This window comes from Poecilia formosa, unplaced genomic scaffold (assembly GCF_000485575.1).
Source record: "Poecilia formosa unplaced genomic scaffold, Poecilia_formosa-5.1.2 Scaffold25, whole genome shotgun sequence".
Classification (NCBI taxonomy): Eukaryota; Metazoa; Chordata; class Actinopteri; order Cyprinodontiformes; family Poeciliidae; genus Poecilia; species Poecilia formosa.
In genome coordinates, this window is record NW_006799964.1 from 346,887 (window position 1) to 365,553 (window position 18,667).

Here is an 18,667-nt window from a genome sequence, read left to right on the forward strand (position 1 = left end):
ACTCATTTATTCTGACTTCTAATTTCTTTTTCAGTGGGTTCTCAGCAAACTGGAGGATGCCAGAGATCGTTTACCTAAATGCTAATGATGAAAAATAAGATGTGCTAAAAACACACATGATCTCTGTGTGTCAGTGCCTTTGCTCTTTACTGCATGCCTGATTTACGTCCCCACGTGTGTAAACGGTGCACAATTTCAATTTTTCTGTTGATTGACTGACTGCATGAAGTTAGGAGTGAAAGATTTAAACAGGAGTTATATTGTTAAACAAAAAAAAAAAGTGTTTCTGAATTACACAATTTCACCACAGAAATTAATTTCACCAAACTTTGCCACTGCTCTAATTGCACTCATTCTTTTTGCACAAATATAGTTTCATTGGTCTTTTTGACCAGAGCAACATTAATCCTCAAGTTTACCTTTACATTTTATAACGTTTAGTGTAAAAGGCCGGCGTGTTTTAAAGCCTTTTAGGTTTCTTTAGTTTTATTTTTCACCGTCGAATGCATCATGTCACTGAATTTATTCCTCTTTGTTATTAATTATGTTTTTATTTGTGTGAAAAATGTAGAAATATAATTGGAAGCATCCTAAATAACAGAGGCCAAATTATCAACCTTACATTCAGCATTGAAAGCTGTTAATTATTTACCAGATCATATAAAAGGGAATCAAAGTGTTACTGTAACATCATTATAAATCAGTGTTTTCCTTTTTCTTCTTCAAGGTTTACTTTTTTTTTTATAAACACATTTTCCAAGAATTAGTTGAGTTTACAGATGCATGCTATTTTTATACTGTACTCTATCTGCTGTATGTTCATTTAACTTACTTTGATCACATCAAGTCTGTGGAATTCAGATGGTAATGTTGCTTTCATGTTTTTGTACTATATATATATATATAAATATATGCAATGCAACCTTTACAAAAGAAATATGCAGAGAAAAGTTTATTTAAAAATAAAGGAGTTCTAATTAAAACTGGCTGCTGTTTTCTCCAAGATTCAGGTTTCCTGCTGTCAGCGAATACCAAGAGTAAATATTTCTGATGCCATTCTTACTTTTATTCTTCCTCATTTGATTTCTTTTTGTTGTTGTTTTATTTTTTGAGAGGATTGTCCGAATGGTTGTTTTTTTTTCATGCGGTTTTCACAGAGAAATAAAAAAATATTCGTCAGTTAAATTCTTAATTTCAGTGCCGTCTTTATTAATCTATAGTACCAACAACATGTTTATGCTTTTCAGTTTTCACAACAGCATCAACAAAAGCTATTTTTATTGCTACTTAAATAAACAGGCCCAGCTTCTATAACTACATCTCAGATTATGTACACCTAAAAAAGATAAACGTTCTGAGTACATTGGCCTCTTTGCAGCAAAATCTGTGCCGAAAGAAGCTCTAAACGGGATTATGTTAGTTAACGCCTCTTATATCATTTTGATTTATATTTTTAAAGAATATTATTCACACATCGGGTAAGTCGGTCAGTTACCTCTCTAGCATTCACGTTCTTATTACAGCTTTAAAGTAGCCTTTACAGCAGACCCGAAAAGAAAAGATAAACTTCATCTATACAAAGTTATGGTTCAGGCAAAATACCCGACACGAATCATTGTTTGTGCCTCGTGGGTTCCACCTGTTCAGCTAAATTGGACCTTGTGCTTTTGGGATAATATTTGATCCAGAAAATCTTTTACATGAGATATGGGTAAACGGTTGCATGGCATTTCCTCTAGTGGCAGCTACACCAGGTTGAAGTCCTTCAGATTGGCTGTGAGGATGGTGTCTTTCACGGCCACAAAGACAAAGCGGATGTTTTCGGTGTCCGTGGCGCAGGTGAAGTGGGAGTACAGCTTCTTGTCTTTGTTGGGATTTTGTTCTTGGTACATCTTGAGGATGAATTCTTGAGCTGCTCCTGGATCCTGCTGAGGCCCTGCAGAGGAGAGTCAAAGTGCTGATTAATTAAAAAAACAAAACAAAGCACCTTTAACTATGAGTGGAAGCATAATGTGGTTCTGAAAAACACAAGTTCTTGCAATTTAAAAGCACTTTCCTGACTCAAATGTGAGCATTGATTCATGCCGTCCACTAGCCAAACTGTCAGACTGGATTTAGTGATGAGTGAATAATAAATCTGACCTGTGAATTCAGGGAAGTAGGTGGCTAAGTGAGAGTATATGATCTTCTCCTTGAGGATGTCGGTCTTGTTGAGGAAAAGAATGACAGAAGACTTCTCGAACCAGGGGTAAGTGATGATGGTTTTGAACAGGGCTTTGCTCTCCTCCATGCGGTTCTAAAGGTGATACGACATCAGAAGGCATAAAACGTTACAAATGATGAAACCTAAATATGCTTTGTCGCTGGTTTTTAATGCAGATCATTAATAAAACACCAAAACAAACGTCTGGGGAAAAAGACGCCCTCTAAACTGGATATTTTTTTTCCCTTTAAATGATTGATGTAGCATTTGTTATTGCACCCTCTGGTTCTCTGCAGGAGTTCAGCGGAAGTAAACATGTAAAGCAAAACCCATACTCTAACCCTAACCCTCTATCGGAAGCACAGTTTGCACCAGAAGTAGGGAAAATTTTTATCTTTTGTTTCAGAAAAAGACAAATACAGACTGAGAGGTAAGAATCCAGCGGAGTTGATTGAGAGGCTCTGCTGACAGATCAAACAGTGAGTCAACAGCCAGACCATCAATGTGACCACAGCTGTCATTTCTAAGCATAAAGTTAAGCTAATGGAAAGTAAGGAGGTGCATTTTTTATTGCACATTGTTCACTCTTATTTCTCGGGAGGATGTCATCTCATGCATTGATGTTCAAGTTTAGCATTCAAACAAATCTGTTTTTTTTTTGTTGTTTTTTTGACAGTTGGTTGTATAACATTTGTGAGCTGCAGAACTGAACTCGGCAGAAAAGAAAAAAAAAAGTTGCATAAATGTGTTAACGCCACTTTGCCTCAGGTAGGAGTCTCACCTCATTGTCACACTCTGCCAAGACCTGGTCGTACTCGCTGAGCGCCACCAGGAATATGATGGAGGTGACGTTCTCAAAGCAGTGGATCCACTTTCTCCTCTCCGACCTCTGACCTCCAACATCCACCATCCTGCCAGATAACCAGCCATGGTGAGTACGCACAGCGACGGCCAACAGTGGAGAGAGAGGCATTGTAAATGACATTACCTAAAAATGACGTTCTCCATGTCAAAGGGATACTCAATTATTCCCGTTGTTGGCACTCGGACTCTGAGGATATCCTGGAGGTCTGGCAGGTAGGAAGGCTGGGAAATCCGATCCAGGTCGGTGAGATAGCTGAAATTATTCACATCAATGACATTATGAGCGGTTGAGCTAAAAAGAACCAGAGCAGGCTCTTTTTAAAATCCAGAAACCCGAACAGGGCACTGAGCAAGCATGAAGCTCTCAATACGATGACATATTTGATTTAAGAGCCGTTTCATGGAAACTTCTGGCAGAATCAACAGACGACAGCTTTGTTGTATTACAGAAGTGGGAATAGAGTACATTTTAGTTAACATATGATTTGCATTTCCAAAAATAAAAGCCCACTAAACAAAGAAAACAGTAGTTTTCTCTTTTCAACTCAGTAGTCAGTTTAGAGAAAAGTTTTATTAGGAATAATTTCTGTTCCACTATGAGTGGGAGCTCATCTGCATGTTCTATTTAAAGCTCCTCTGTATATTTTAAAAACACGGGAACAAACATGACTCAGTTACGTGTGTGTGAATAAAGCAGCAGAGATCCGTCCTTCATTTTGTAAAGATCCAGCATTAGATGCCGTGGATGTGATTGTTTCGGGGTGAGCGCGCCAAAGCCAATAACAGAGAGTCAATAGTTTTATTTTGGTATGCTGCCATGGCAGAATTAGAAATTATGAGTAAAGTTTTTAGGAAAGCAAAAAATAGAGATATTCTATAGGATTTTTGTTTTAGTTCTCTGAATTAACATTTTTTGTTGCTACTAATATAAATCTTTAAAAATCAGAAAGCTGCATAAAAGCACAATATTTATTACCAGTCATTTTACACAGAGAATTAAAAATATTTCAAGCTGTTATCATTTGCGTTTTTATGAAAACCCAAAATTCAGTATCTCGGAAGATTATCAATATAAACCAATCAAAATCTGATATTTTTAGGGAGGTACAGTTGAAACCAAAAGTTTACATACGTTATATAGAAAGACGCATATGGATATTTTTCATACTAACATGAAAACAGAGTAAACTTTTTTCGTTTTAGGTCAATTAAGATTACCAAGTTTTTGGGAAATTTGGTAGTCTTAAAAAGTTTATTTCATGTCAGACAGTGTGAAAAAGTTTACATACACTTTTTATAGAGTATGTAAATATCTGGTTTTAAATGTATTTATGTGTCAGTATGTTACGAGATCATCTGTGAAGAGATCGATCTCTTTGAGCTATTATTGCTGTCTGAAGAAATGCTCCACTCCTGACCAAAAACAACCAATCAGGGCCAGGAGGAGGGACTTAATGTTGTTAATCATCCTCATGTACTCACTGCCAAATGTGCTAATGGTGGAGAAACAACTCACTATTACAGGAAAACTGTTATCTACCATCATTGGTGGCTATGCTGACTAACTTCAGCATTTATGACTAAGAGAGCGGATGAGCAATGCCACATGGAGGGGTGATTGACAGCACTAAGACCCTCCTCCTGGCTCTGATTGGTTGTTTCTAGTTTGCACTGGGAGAGGACAGAAGAGCTAAAGTACGACAAAAATAAAATCTAAGTCGCCTGGTGTTTCCTGTCCTAAAGCCAAACGTAAAATTTGCAGAAACATAACAGCGGCCATTGTCTCCTCTTGGCTTAGCTTCATGTGCTGTAAGCAGCTGACAGGTGAAATTCTCACTATTTGGTGGAGTCGGACAGCTGGTACTCCCTGTGCCGGTCGTAGCAGTCCTGGATTCCAGCGTCGTTCCACAGGTTCCTGATAGCAACAACAAGGTTCTGATCCAACTCCTCCACCTTGTCCACCTCTACCTCCAGGACTGAGTTTGCATTGTTCTGCAACAAAGAGGAGGAATAATTGACTTATGTTGGATTTATATGAATAATATATGGTTTTTTTTTTGGGTTTTTTTAAGTCAAACTGGTTTCTAACCCACCTGGTTCTGCGGATCAGAGAAGGATATGCCGAGCGGCCCCATTGCTCGGATCATGGTCTGCATTGATGTGTAGATGTTCTGGAAGACCAGCTTGGCGTAACTCCTCTTGTCCTCGTCTGTGTACCCTCCTCCATGGATGATCCTCATCTGTTTGATAAAGGTGCTCTTTCCACTCTCACCCGTGCCTGTTGAGAGACAGAGGAGACATTTGACAATTTGTTTTATTTTGCCACTTTCGTTGAATTTTTGAATTTAGAAACTCAGATATGAGCTGCAAACCTCAGGAAACTCCTAATTTTCTCAACGTTTGGCCTCCAGTTTTAGAAAGTTGCCTCTTTGATTTACTAAAATGTTGAATTCAATTACAAAAGGTAAAACGTTCAGTAAGTAAATCTTTAAAATATCATAATATAATGAAAATTATCTTTTTTTGTTGTCCATGTCTTCAATAATTTAGCAGTTTATTAAGGTGTCAGGTATTGCCAACAATGTGTGCTAAACTGTTTTTTTTTATGGAAATGTTATTTTAGTAAATCTAAGAATATTATTCATAAGATATGTTGGTTCAGACTGAGCTCATTCATATCCTTGGAAATATGAGGGAAAAACATGAGAAATGAGAGACGAAGGTTTTATGAGCTCACAGTAAAAGAGAGCTTAGATGTTTAGATTTTTAAAAACTGTAAAGAAGTATTATTCTCAGGGTAGTGACCGTTTGTTTAAAGAGCCACAGTGCTCATAAATCTTGTAATAGATTTTATTTCCAAGAAACAATTGGGAACTCAGCAGAGTCTAATCCCAATCAAAACGGGGGGCAGCAAGAATTGTTGTAAAATTGTTCTTGGCTTACAGAAAGTAAGATTGTTAGTTTAAAAAAAAAGTCTGTATATTTATTGATATACTCAAACATCTACTGTATAAACATAAAATGCTCCAGCAGATTTAACCAAACTATTTGACCAATATTTTTCAAGAACTGATTAAGAACCGGTGTTTCATGGAGCTGACCAGGTTCTGGTGTCTGTGAGCCGAACTTCATAAATCTGACTTTCTTGGCTTTTCCTTCAGAAACTGTTTTTGTGTTTAATTTTCCCAACATATTTCTTCAGGCTGGAAGAAATATTCATGTTTTGAAGTGGCCCAGTTAGATTCATTATATTGAATCTCTGGTTGGACTGAATTTAAGAAGCAAAAGATATTCTAAAAAACGTAATTTTTTTAAACAACAAAAATCGAGACACCCTACGCCTGAACAGCCAGTAAAATTACTTTAGGGAGACCTTTTTTAGCTATTTACCAATCTCTTGACATCAATCTGCGAAATTATTGGCCGTTTCCTCGTTTTCAGCTGTGAGAGGTTCGAGGGGATTGTTTCCATTTCTTAGTTTTCAGACAGCCCTGGACAGATTTGCTGCTAACTCAACCAAAACTCAACCAACTCAACCAACCCTGCATGTCCTAATGCTTTCACATGACTATACATTTAAGAAATCTCTATCTCAAGTGTTACAGATAAGCTGTAGGGTACATTCAGGGGAGCACAAAGTAGAACATTTCCCTCTGAAATGAAGAGGAAAGAACATGTAAATACATCAAGTACAGCAGCTGACCCACATTTCACTGCCGCTCCACACACACAGCCGCTCTACAATCATAATAAAACGCTTGTCACTCACTGCGTTTCTGACCGTCTTGTTACCTAGTGCCAGGTTAAAATAAATAAATAATAATAATAATAATAAAAAAAAAAAAACAGGTAAACAAGTTCTATGACAACGCTGGACTACTAATTTGTCCATGCGGGAATCTGCAGGCCAACGTGACAATTTGAATGCAGATTTGACTGCCAAAAAGGCACCAATCTGCTAATATTTGGGTGTAGGAAGTTGTAGTCGACTCGCGTCATTCGAGTTGCAGATGATTTGAATCTCAAGTAAGAAAGCTTTCAAGTGATTACGTAATACCAGACGACCTCAGCTGTCTTCTGTCATTGCAGAGTTTTTTTTTTTGTTTTTTTTTTTATGCTAAGGTCATGGGAAAGCGCCGCTACGTTTTCATAACAGGTCGGACTGGTTATTCCGATCCTCATAAACTCTAACACCTCTGGAAAGTGAAATGTTTTAAGTTCAGTCAAATTATTTATCCTCCACTGACCACTCACACTCAGCTTTTGTAACCTATGACAAAAATCAGCTTGATAACTTGCTTTGAATGCGGTCGCCATGGTTTCAGACAACTGGTGTCACTTCTGACTTTGGATACACCCTGAACGCTCAAACTCTTCGTCAGACGACTTGTTATCTGCGGATTCAGAAAGTTTTCCAAACAAAGTCCGTAACTGCTAACAAATTAGAATTTGTTCTAATATTTTTATTTAGATCAAGTGGATACTCGTCACCAATCAAATAAATTTAAAGATGAAAACTGCAGCGGATCTGAGTTTCTGTCTCTCAGAAGGTTCCAGAAGTTTCCACGTCTCGTGTTCTGCTTTGCATGGTGTCAGGAAAAGTCCACTCTTTACTTCTCAGCAAACAAACTTCAGCCAAATCTTCTGTATTTGAATGTACCTTGTTTACAAGTCAAGTTTCTTGGAGGCGAGGCAGACAAGGAGGCAAATTCAGATGCTGCTGCACTACTTACTCGATTCAGGATTAAACGAGCTTTTTAATCTGCTGCAGCTGGTCACCTGAATAACTGAGGAATGTGACAAGATCATTATTATTTTTTTTAAATTAGCTGCTGAGTAAAATGTAAATTTAAAAAAATGGCTTGATTTAGAAGTAATTTACACATTTAGGTCGATTAAAAAAAACAAAACAAAACAAATAAAACTTTCAAAACAGATAACTAGTTAAGCCCAAAATTATTCTTGCCCCAGCCAGATTTAGATTTTAAATTATTTTTCTTTTAACCAATAGATAGTTTTCGAATTGGAAAACAGCCTATTCTCTCAAAACATAACAAAACAACATAAAAGGATTACACAGCCTGAAAAACAAACAAAAAAAGTATTTGCATTTTAATTAAAAAATGGTACAGAAAGCTCAGAGTTGAGCAGATAAATTGAATAATCTCCAGCAAGGTTTGTGATTCAAGGCAAAGATGGATCCGGCTGATAAGAGCCTTCACAGATGCAATAAATTAATATTTCCACCAGCAGAAAGCAAGAGGACACTCCTTGTGTTCACAAACTTCATTGCCTGCTGGGAAATTCAGCTTTTCTGCGCAGCTTAGTCAGAGATTTCATTAAAATATCCTCAACACCAGAAAAACCTCAGGCCTCTTCTTTTCTGCTTCTTCATCATTCTGGTGTAAATCTGGACCAGGACCTGCCGACAGTGGGGAGCTCATGAGAGTTTGATCAGATCAGAAAACTAAACAAACTCTTTAAGGTCCACTTGAATCAGGAGATTATATTTTAGCTTGTTCTGGTACTTAAAAATGTTATTTTATCACCTCTGAACAGCTTAGGCTCGAAAGTCTTGCAGAAAAAAGTATTGAGCTACCTAGACGTGCTAAGAGATAACTTTAATCACCCAGTGTCTGCTAGTTGTTTCATTTTTAACCAAGAACCAACAGACAGATTGAAGCTTTTATCGAGGTTCTATGTTTAGAAATATCAACTAAATGCTGTTTCTATCCTGGGAAAATGACTGATACTGGGTTTCTTGATTGGACAACATAACAATAAAATAAAAACAGACTTTGCGCACAAAAAAAATGCTGATTCTTATCAGCTATTTTGCCTACATCTTTGGTAGACTTACTAAATTTACATTTTCACACATTTTCAGTGATTCTAAGGAACCAAACGAAGCAGCAAAACAATAAAGTCTCTACATCATTGAGCAGAAAGAGAAACATTGCTCAAGCTGCTCATCATCACAGAGAGCACTGGACACATTCTGCACAATAGGGTCATAAATGCACATTGTTAAAATCTATTAGCTCCTGAGGTCTTTAACTTTAATCTTTCAGGTAAACACAGTAACAATGGGAAAACAATAACATGCATTATTTCCAAAGCGCTCAGCAATCATAAATGTTTAAATGATTTTGAATTTATTGCACATTTGTTCTTCATGTGTTTGCTCTCAGCATTGGTGGGACTTTTGGAATCAAACACCAGATCCAGGTTGAGCCAAAAACCACAAAAACTAGGATGTTCTGTTGTGTCCAGTCAAAGTAAAGGGACCCAGACTAAAGGCAGCGTAAATTTAGATTAATATTTTCGACACTAAATGAGGACTAAACTAATTGCAGTTTCCCAGGGTGGCATTAGAAGAGGAGTGCATAAAAAAAAGAAAAGAAAAGAAATCTCAGCTTCAACCTGAATCAGTTTTTTATTGTATTTTTAGCATGTGCAGTCGGTGTGTTGAGTAAATGCAGTCGGCTTGCTGATGACATCCGAAGGAACAGGTTATCAGACTTTGCTTCACAGAATTGACATCCACGCCAACCTGAGGGAATTTTTTTAGATTTTGACTGGTTCCCAGACCGGTTTCCTGTTACAAAATATTCCATTTTTGTTTTTATTTTTTGGTTGAAGGAGGTGCTCACCCAGGCATCATTTATTAAACAACTGCCCTTGCTGACGGTCTGTTCTTTTTGAACCTACTTGCAGACTTATAAGGCTTAACGGATGACCATCCACATTGTTGCTGTTATTATTTTGCTTATTGTATTTATGAAGCAACAGGCTCTTATTTTATCCCGCAAAGTAGTAAAGCAACTAACAAAAAAGTTTGAAATTTTGAAACTCTTGAACTTTTCTAAAGAGGAACTTTTCTTCAGAAGCCATTTTCCCTGCAAATTAAAGTCGAAGGAGGCTGGTGCGTTTTGTGTGTTGGACCTAAAGCGCCCTGGCCTCTCTGTTGTTTTTGATGGTTGTGGTTCTGTGCAAGTTTAAGTGGAAAACACTGGTACGAATAGCAGATAGGAAACTCCCTCAGTGAGACAGAACTTGTAGTAAGGCTAAAATATGTGATGAATAATTTAAAGTGTAATACAATATTTAAGCTGAAATGTAATTGTGCTTGTTTGTGTTTTTTAGTGTGTGTGTGTGTGGGGGTGTGTGTGTGTGTGTGTGTATGCCTGCCTGACACAGTTTCCTAGTGAGTAAAACAGGACTTGTCCACATCCACCGACGTGCCTCGCAGCTGCACACACTTCCTCGACAGGGAAGCACGGTCAGTGTGAATGAGTAGCATTAACATACCAGAGATAAGAACTACTACTGGATTTTCTACATCATGCCTGCTGTGTTTTGTGCAAATGAAACTCGCCAGTCAGGTGGGACTTTCAGGCAAATGCAGGATGTAAAAGAAGAAGTCAGTACAACAAACTGATTTTTCTACAGTCCGAGCTGTGCCGTGGTCCAAGAACAAAAACGTCCCCTGATGTATGATTTACATAAATTCATCTGACAAAATATCAGTTGTGCCGCTCGACTTCTAGCAGCAACGGCCCGGCGGCTCACCGGGCCGAGGCCTTGCTGAAGTACAGGGATTAAAACAGAGATTTAAAACCCTGCTGCGGTTCACGACAACGGCGTTTGTGTAGATTCATCACTTATTTTTGGTTTGTGTTTTTGTTTTCTGCTATCTTGAAGTGAGTATTTAAATTTACCTGCACAAATAATGCCGATAGTCTTTTGAAATCATTAATGAAATTACAAATGTTCAAATTAGAGATGCTACAATTTCAGTTTTCACAGAGAACACAAAAAAAGAGGGCGAAAAAAGAAATGTTGCAATTGTTAATGACTGGTTATTTCATTTTCATTTATTGAAGTGTTTTGATTGATTATGTGATTTCACAGTTTCACATATGCAGTTGTTTTAATTTAGAGTATCATCTTATTTTTTGTGACCTTTGATGTTTTGTAGTTTTTTGTTTTAATTCAGTTCTGTCTTGAGCTGCAGCCGTCTTGTAAATGAGATTTTAAATTAAAACGTGTCCTTCATGATTAAATAAAAGCATAAAGTGTGACACTATAGTCCTTGCTGCAGTTGTCCTGGGTTTGATTCCTAGTGTCCAGCGATTTGCTCCTGTTCTCTTTCCTCCCTATTTCCTGTCAATTTGATGTTCAACAAGGACACTAGAGTCTAAAAAATGTATACATTTAGATAGTTCATGTTTAATAATGATTTTTTTTATTATTATTATTTATTGAATACCATATTCTTCATGAAAAACTTTGTACATTTTTCTGTTGAATTTCATTTTTTTGTAAGATTTGCTCTTTCATCTGCGTTTTCTTTGCATTGCCCAGAATCTGGGCCGGAGCTCAACTTTTCAACCTTTGGCTTTTTCAGACACAAAGCCACTGGAATAAACTACTTCAGAGATGATAGTGTTGTTGTTGTTCTGCTTCACTCCGCTCGTGCTCTCTGTAGGCCTGTGACCATCTTAATGAAACCCACTGAGAGGTGACCAGAGTCAGTGGCCAGTTTAATGAGTGAAAATACAGGCAAGATGCTGAACAGTACGCACAACTTAGTATCTGTGTTCAATGTCCAAGGCAACAACTTCAGATGGCGAAAACATTGTTGTTGTTGTTGTTTTTATCACAGTCATAATTGGTCATTGGTTTTTTTTTTTTTTTTTACTAAATATCTAACCTGAAAAGTGGCCTAGAAAGATGTTTTTTTTCCTGAAAGTTGTTCTTCCTGTTCCTCACATAGCTTGTCTGACCCCATCATGTTTCTTATTAGTAGGCAGCGCCTGTCAGTATCACAGAGGGATTTTTAGGCTGCCTTAAATCTGAAATATTATGATGTTTAATCATTTGTTGTTCAGCTGCTCAGGGCACCACTCTGCTTTAAGAGTTTGACCCTTTCCTCAACGAACAGTGGGTGCTAACTTGTGGCTCATGTTCTGCTCCGTGGCGGGATTTGCATGAGTTTTGCATGAGGCGCGCCCGCAGCAGCTAGTTATGGCTCCGATGCGCAGCATGGAGCGAGGCGCCGGCAGGGTTGTGGTGGCTCTCAGCCTCTCCCACACCACTGCAGTAAAACGCAGCGAAACTGATGCAACGAGCCTGTTGTCTCTGTGACTATCAGGCTGCTTCCAAAGGCGCAAAAGAACAAACACTGTGATAAGACGTGGGAAAGTCAGAAGTGGACAAAGAGAGCAGTGTGCACGAATTGGAAGTAGCCTGGTCACCAGCTGTACTATAAAAATGAATTTGGGACGGCGTTAAATGTTGGTCATTTCATTTATTTAATCGTCCTTTTGCTTAAGTTTTCTGTGAGTTGAAATGTGAATGGAAATTTTATAAAACTTGTAAAAACTAAAAACTCATAATTTGTGGCTTGTTTTGCTGTTTTATCGACTGCTATTGCTAGCAAGCTGAGCTCTCTGTGGAAGTTGCTAATCGTGTTGGAAAAAGTTGTTTGAAAGTTTATAATTATTTCAATAACATTTTAGAAATTAATCACACACCAGTTATTTTCTTTTTGTTCTTCACATTGGATGACAGGTCACACTATAAAAAGAAACTTGGTAGGTATTAAATATGAGATCTTTTTTCAGATTTCAGATTAGTTAAATCTTAACAATATTACTATTTTGCTAAAATTGGACATTTTAAATAGAATTTAACTCATAATGTTGATTATTACCGTCTGCTATTCTCATTTGTTCTCTGGGCTGACTAGCTTAGCGATGGCTAATCCTGAAGCAAAGCTAAGTAGCAAAACGAACTTAGTCAGGTGTTGCCAATAAGTGACACAAATGTCAACATGTGATTATCATTAAAAAAAAAGGTTCATACAATACCTAGTTACTACAGGTTGATGCATTTTAGATCTAATTCCTTAAGCACAAAGTAATTTCTTTTTAACATGGGAGAATAAATCAGTTGAGCATAATGATACAACTTAATACTTTCAAACTGGCTAAGCAGAATGAGTCGATCTTCTAAATCAGTTGAAGTTTTTATCTTTTAGCCAGTTGTTAAACTTACAAAATGTACTTTTAGAAATATTAAAATCTAACCAAATGATATCTATGTGCATTGTTTATGAAACTCTTACAGTTGTTATAACCGGATGCATCACATTAAGACATATTTGCAAACATTTCCATAAATTACATTGAATCCCAACCATAATATTTTCTCCAGTGATAATATTAATATGAAATTATTTGTATATACTGGCTATTCCTTGGTCTGAACTATTTTCCTCATTGGCCATTGGCTTTCCAGCTAAGTTCACTCCAGGAAAAGATAACAGCTCATCCACGTTTCTCCACTTCCTTCCGCAAAACCAAAACTCTCCCAACACGCAGACCCAACCTAGTAGAAGCTTAAAAAGTGTTTTTTAAATTTCTTTTTTAATAGACCTCTCTCTCAGTCTATACGTCTTCTCCATTAAGAATAGATAAAAAAAAAAACATGGTGCGTAAATCTATGACAGTAATTACGCAGAGCCGCGAGCGTTTTAAGCAGTAGAAAAATACGGCAGAACCAAAAAGGAGTTAACCCAATCATTTTACGGCTACATATATTAATTTATTAACCCACTAATCATCTTAAAACTGACTTTGGATTTGGTGAAAGCTTTAAGTTCTAATAAACTGATATAGTTCATCCAATTAAGCGCGTTTCTAAAAGCAGCTTAATTGTGTTTTCGTGTGGTTGTTCCTCTGGCCCAACTTTCCACGAAAATCTGCGTGTGCAGGTGCGGTCGGTCAGGAAGCCGTGAGGTAATGGTCAATAATAAAAAAATTAAAAATATTTAAAAAAAACTTTTATAATTCACCGACCGTACGTCACACACACACGGGGAAGTTTTAATAAATCCACTTAAATAGGAACGTTGTCAACAATTTTTTAAAACTTTATTGGACTGAACTTTTATAGCCTGCAAATGAAACCGTGGCAGATTAAACCCTGATTTTTTTTATTTTTTTTCTGTCTGCGCCTCTGGTCGGGCCCCGGGCTCTCATCTGGGTGATGCTCACCTAACAGCAGCAGCTTCAGCTCCCTGCGGGAATCCTTCTTGTCCCTCCGCAGCTGCTCCTCTATCGCGTCGTTGATCCTCTTGGTCTCCCGGTCCTCCGCTGACACACAACACCCAGCCATCCTCCCCAACAATGAGCCGCAGGCCCCTATGGTGGTGAACTGTCTGCGATCAAATTAGGGCGAAAAAAAAAAAAAAGCTTTGGAGTCTTTAAATAAGGTGGGTGGGGGGCGGGGGGGGAAGCTCACACGCCTCACAGCTTCTAGCGGGAGGGAGAGTCCAGCATCATCAGAGGGAATGGATTTGATCCTTTATAAAAAACGAAATTATATATAAAAAAAATGTTTTATCAGGTAAGAAATGTTATTGTTCTCCCAGATGTGTGTATAATCAGCGGATGAATTAGAAAAATCCTTTTCATGGAGGAGCGTCTTCTTTGAGGTCCTTGTGGACAAAGTGCAGCGGTTGGTCTGAACCAGAGAGATGGCTGCTGAACTTTTTCCTGTCCAGTCAGGAGGGCGTGGCACTGGCCACAAATAGAAGAGGATAAATGGGAAGTGAGCCTTCACAGGCAGCAGACTTTCACCTGTGCCACCGCTGCGTGGAGAGCTCAGCGTGCTGTAGTGACAGCATAGACCCAGCAAGTCGTAAGCTATGTGTTAAAGACACAACTTTAATGCCTAACTTCATCTGATGAGCCACAGAGGAGCAGACATTCTCCCCACAGCCACAGTAAAGGTGCAGGAGGACAGAGACAGTGGCTCGGCGCCACTTTTTGAATGAGAGGTCCTCAAATGGCCGCTAGGGGTCAGACTAGAAGAAGCGAGGAAATGAAGGAGAATCTGAGAATTTTGCCTTGAAGGAAACATCACGTTTCGATTTAAATTCTCTGGCAAATCGTAGATTCAGAATACAGAGTGACATTTCAAACATTCATTAGTGATAATTAGGATGATTTATTTTTTTTTACCATGAAACCAACGGCAGCATGTGAAAACTAAGAACATTCCCAAAGACCAACCATCAATCCTCTGCCAGTGTCGACAGCTTTTAGCAAAATGTTTCTCAAAGAAATTCAATATTTATGTTGAACAAAAATACCTTTTCCCTTAAGATGTAAAGAGCAAGATTATGAAACAGGCTTCACCTAAAAACAGAATTTTATGGAAACAACACAATTTTATAGAAAAATGCTTCAAAATTCATCACAAGCGGGAGAGCTTAAACCAACCAAAAAATAAAATAAAAATAAGTACAAATAACGTGTCAGAGACAGAGTTTAAGAGCAGTTCATGGGAACTTCTTTTTATTCAAACAGTTGTCAACACAAGGACCTGCTCTGAAACATACTGCAGGAAATCTGAACAGCAGAGGCCAAACGCGCGAAGTCTGCATCAGCAGCTTGCTTAAAGGGGAGGGGGTAAAAAAAAAAAAAAAAAAAAATCAATACAAAGGGGGAAAACCTGCTCAGAAAGACGCGAACATGAAGAGATCGCTCATATTGATCACAGACTTCAATCACACTTTTACATTTGCAATCCCGTTTTGTTACTTCGTGACGGTGTGTAATAACACATGAACAGAACCGACACCGCGGAGATGCACCGACACACCGGGTCATCTGCGTGATCCAACGGGGCTCAGGTAAGATCACGGTGTGTCCGCTCACACCCAGCACGGCGACAGGTTTTCACGTTAAGTAAGAGGGAAGCATTAAGAGCCACTTTACAAGAGCAGCGACACAAGTTTCTGAATTTCTTACCGAGGACTCGGCAGCGCTGACGAGTTGAAACCGGACGCCGGCTTTAGAGGCGAAGCTCCGGAAATACAGCCAATACTCCACCTGCACCACCCAACACACTTATTGGCACTTATTGGTGACGCTGGGTGAAAAACTTTGGAGGGCATCAATCTTTCTTTACAGTAGCATGACCTCACACACAAAATAAATAAATACAATTTACCCTTTATTCTATGTAGATTTATACAGAAGAGGAAAACAATCCAACATTAAGAAAATAAAGGCCAAAATTATTCATACCGTAGCTTTGAAGTGCTTTGGTTTTTCTAAGACGTCTCTTTTGACTGGAAGTAAAATTAACATTTTGGATTGGCCTAGCTAAAGTCTGGATTTGAGTGTGATCCGAGAATCTGTGGAGAGAGCTAAAGATTAGGGTGATGGTGAGGAGGCCACACACCTAATCGTCCCATCAGCAGACATAAATTGTCAAAATTCTGGTAGAAATATGCAAAAAAACAAACAAACAAACAAACAAACAGAGGGATAAGTTTGGTGTGATATTGCTAGTTTTTTCTATCACTTCTTGAGAAAGGTAAACATATAATTTTTCATTAAGCCACTTTTTTTAAATTAAAATGTAAATAGTGATTTGTTTTAGACAGTTTTGTTATATTTTTAGATGCCCAAATCATTTTCTGTCACATAGAAACCTCAAGGTTGAGAATTATTTAAATACATTTTTCCCTTATATACAAACAAAATCACACTTCCTATTAAATAAAGGTAACCGCACAAACTTCTGTTATTTATTTTCCGGACTATTCAGGAAAGTTTCATTATCGTTTCGACTGAGGTGTTAATATGACCTGAAAGAGGTCAATTTTTTCTTGGACACTCGTCAAAATGGGAAAGACAAGCAAACCCTCATCCTTCAAGTAAGGCCGATGTGTTCATTCTCCTAAGACAGGAATAAATACCAAAGTAAACCAGCTCAGATCTACAGTCAGAGCAATAATTTTAAAGTAAGTAAGATAAAAAAGAAGAAAAACAAGTCATTTTCTTAAGTGTGATTTTAAGCTTTGCCATAAAACATCTATTTATTTAAAAGCCTTTTATAAATCTGTGCCAGGAATGCCAATAAATGTAAAATGGTGCAAAATGCTAGATTTGGGCTGGCAATTAGCTGTGTAAAGTGTTTCTTTTAACCACATCTAAAACATCCAAAACATCCCCCCACCCCTCCCAAAAAAAAAGAGAGTTGCTTTTTATCTGCTGACGTGGTAAATGGATATCAAAATAAAGTTGAATGTGGCAATATACATAAAAAAAATAAAATAAAATGTCATTCTGCACGCCTCCATGCTGTTTTAATCCGTGCCAGGCAGTTCAATGCATCATAATGCACTGTGGTAGAAACATTTAAGACATGAATCAGATGCGACAACAGAAATGAACAGAAATGTGATTCCAGTTCGTTCATGATGTGCTTATAATATCCTGCTGTTACGTCACATGAGCTACAAATCAGAGCTGTTCCCAGAGCTTCTCACAGCGTGGAAAAACAAAACAAAACAAAACAAAAAAAACACCAAGCCAAAACAAAAATTACAACGAGACATTATCAGCTGCTTTAGCTTCACTTCTCACAAAAAAACAAGAACAAAAACAAAAAAAGAACAAGTGCCTTTGTAAGAGACTTCAGAGGCACAGCTTAATAATATAAGGCAATATGTACACGTGAACTGTATTTTTCTCGTTTTATAAATTAAAAAAAAAGAACCAATACTGTACATTCTAATGAAACTGTGTCGATCAAGATGAAAAAGTAGAAAAAAAAGAATTTGAAAAGAATCACTAAATGGTTCATTCTACTTACAATTTGGGTTTTTGTACATTAATTACTTGATTTCAACACTGACTTTGTCTCAGTATGCAGGAAAGTTTCCCAGAAAATTTAGTCGTCTTCAAAAACGCTTAAACTCAGGAGCTCTCCTGCCGTCCTTCTCAGCTTGGCTCCACCGTTCTGATCCTACGAAACATGTTGGCTATTAATGCGAAGGGGTGAGAAGCGTGTTCAGGACCACAGCATGTGCTGAGGAGGCTCTAAAGCTCATCAATACTTACTAAAAAGACTCCAGAATCAAAGAGTTAGGCGTCAGGAAAAAAAGCGCTCTGATCTGAAGCCTGCTAAGAGTTCGAATGTTAGAATGAATCGTGCAGATGTGATTCAGGTCGCCATTTCTCAAAGACGAGGATAGAAACTGTAAATTTAAGGAAACGGCTTCGATTAGCACTAATCTGATACTAATGTTCCACATTCTGAAGCTAAGCAATGTTTGGTTAATGAGAAATGAACACAACATAACACAAAAACAAGATTTCCCCCAGAAAGCTTGCTAAGCCCGGTGGTTGGGACGCTCGGCAGTCATTCATCCAGCGATCCGTTGTGTTTCTGAGTTAAAAAAATGTTTAAAGTTGACAGAAAATCTCAAAATGTCACTTGATAATTATGTGTTATTGGAAGATTAATATCTGAACACCAATTACAAAGTCTTAAAAAAATGCAGATGTTTAAAAAAAACTTAAATAAATAAGCAATGCTAAGCCTGGTGGGGCACAAGCAAAGCCTGGTGGGCCGCCAGGCTTATAATACACTGGGGGAAACCCTGCAAAAATGTACATTCTCATCTGACAAATGAAAGGAAACAAAAGCAGAACCAGTAAATGAATTTTACCTCTTCTAAAAAAAAAACAAACAAAAAAAAAAACGAGTTAGCCATTGGACAAACAATTACAC

General features: G+C 37.8%; 3 protein-coding genes across 3 annotated transcripts in view; 2 read left to right on the plus strand and 1 right to left on the minus strand.

The window, feature by feature from the left end:
- LOC103135358 (vacuolar protein sorting-associated protein 13A) overlaps positions 1 to 980 on the plus strand; it is a 56,613-nt gene extending 55,633 nt beyond the window's left edge. The window contains exon 76 of the mRNA XM_007548017.2: positions 35 to 980. Coding sequence (XP_007548079.1) covers positions 35 to 85 — 51 coding nt within the window. The 3' untranslated portion in view covers positions 86 to 980. The remainder of the gene's footprint in view (positions 1 to 34) is intronic.
- LOC103135359 (guanine nucleotide-binding protein subunit alpha-14-like) lies at positions 205 to 14,811 on the minus strand. Its single transcript, XM_007548018.2, has 7 exons — positions 14,131 to 14,811; positions 5,161 to 5,345; positions 4,905 to 5,059; positions 3,192 to 3,320; positions 2,985 to 3,114; positions 2,143 to 2,296; positions 205 to 1,936 (listed from the first exon to the last, which is right to left on the minus strand). Exons 1-7 carry the CDS (start codon positions 14,249 to 14,251, stop codon positions 1,746 to 1,748), a joined length of 1,065 nt encoding a protein of 354 aa, XP_007548080.1. The 5' UTR covers positions 14,252 to 14,811; the 3' UTR covers positions 205 to 1,745.
- LOC103135465 (vacuolar protein sorting-associated protein 13A-like) overlaps positions 14,680 to 18,667 on the plus strand; it is a 42,670-nt gene continuing 38,682 nt past the window's right edge. Inside the window, exon 1 of the mRNA XM_007548202.2 lies at positions 14,680 to 14,776. Coding sequence (XP_007548264.1) covers positions 14,680 to 14,776 — 97 coding nt within the window. The remainder of the gene's footprint in view (positions 14,777 to 18,667) is intronic.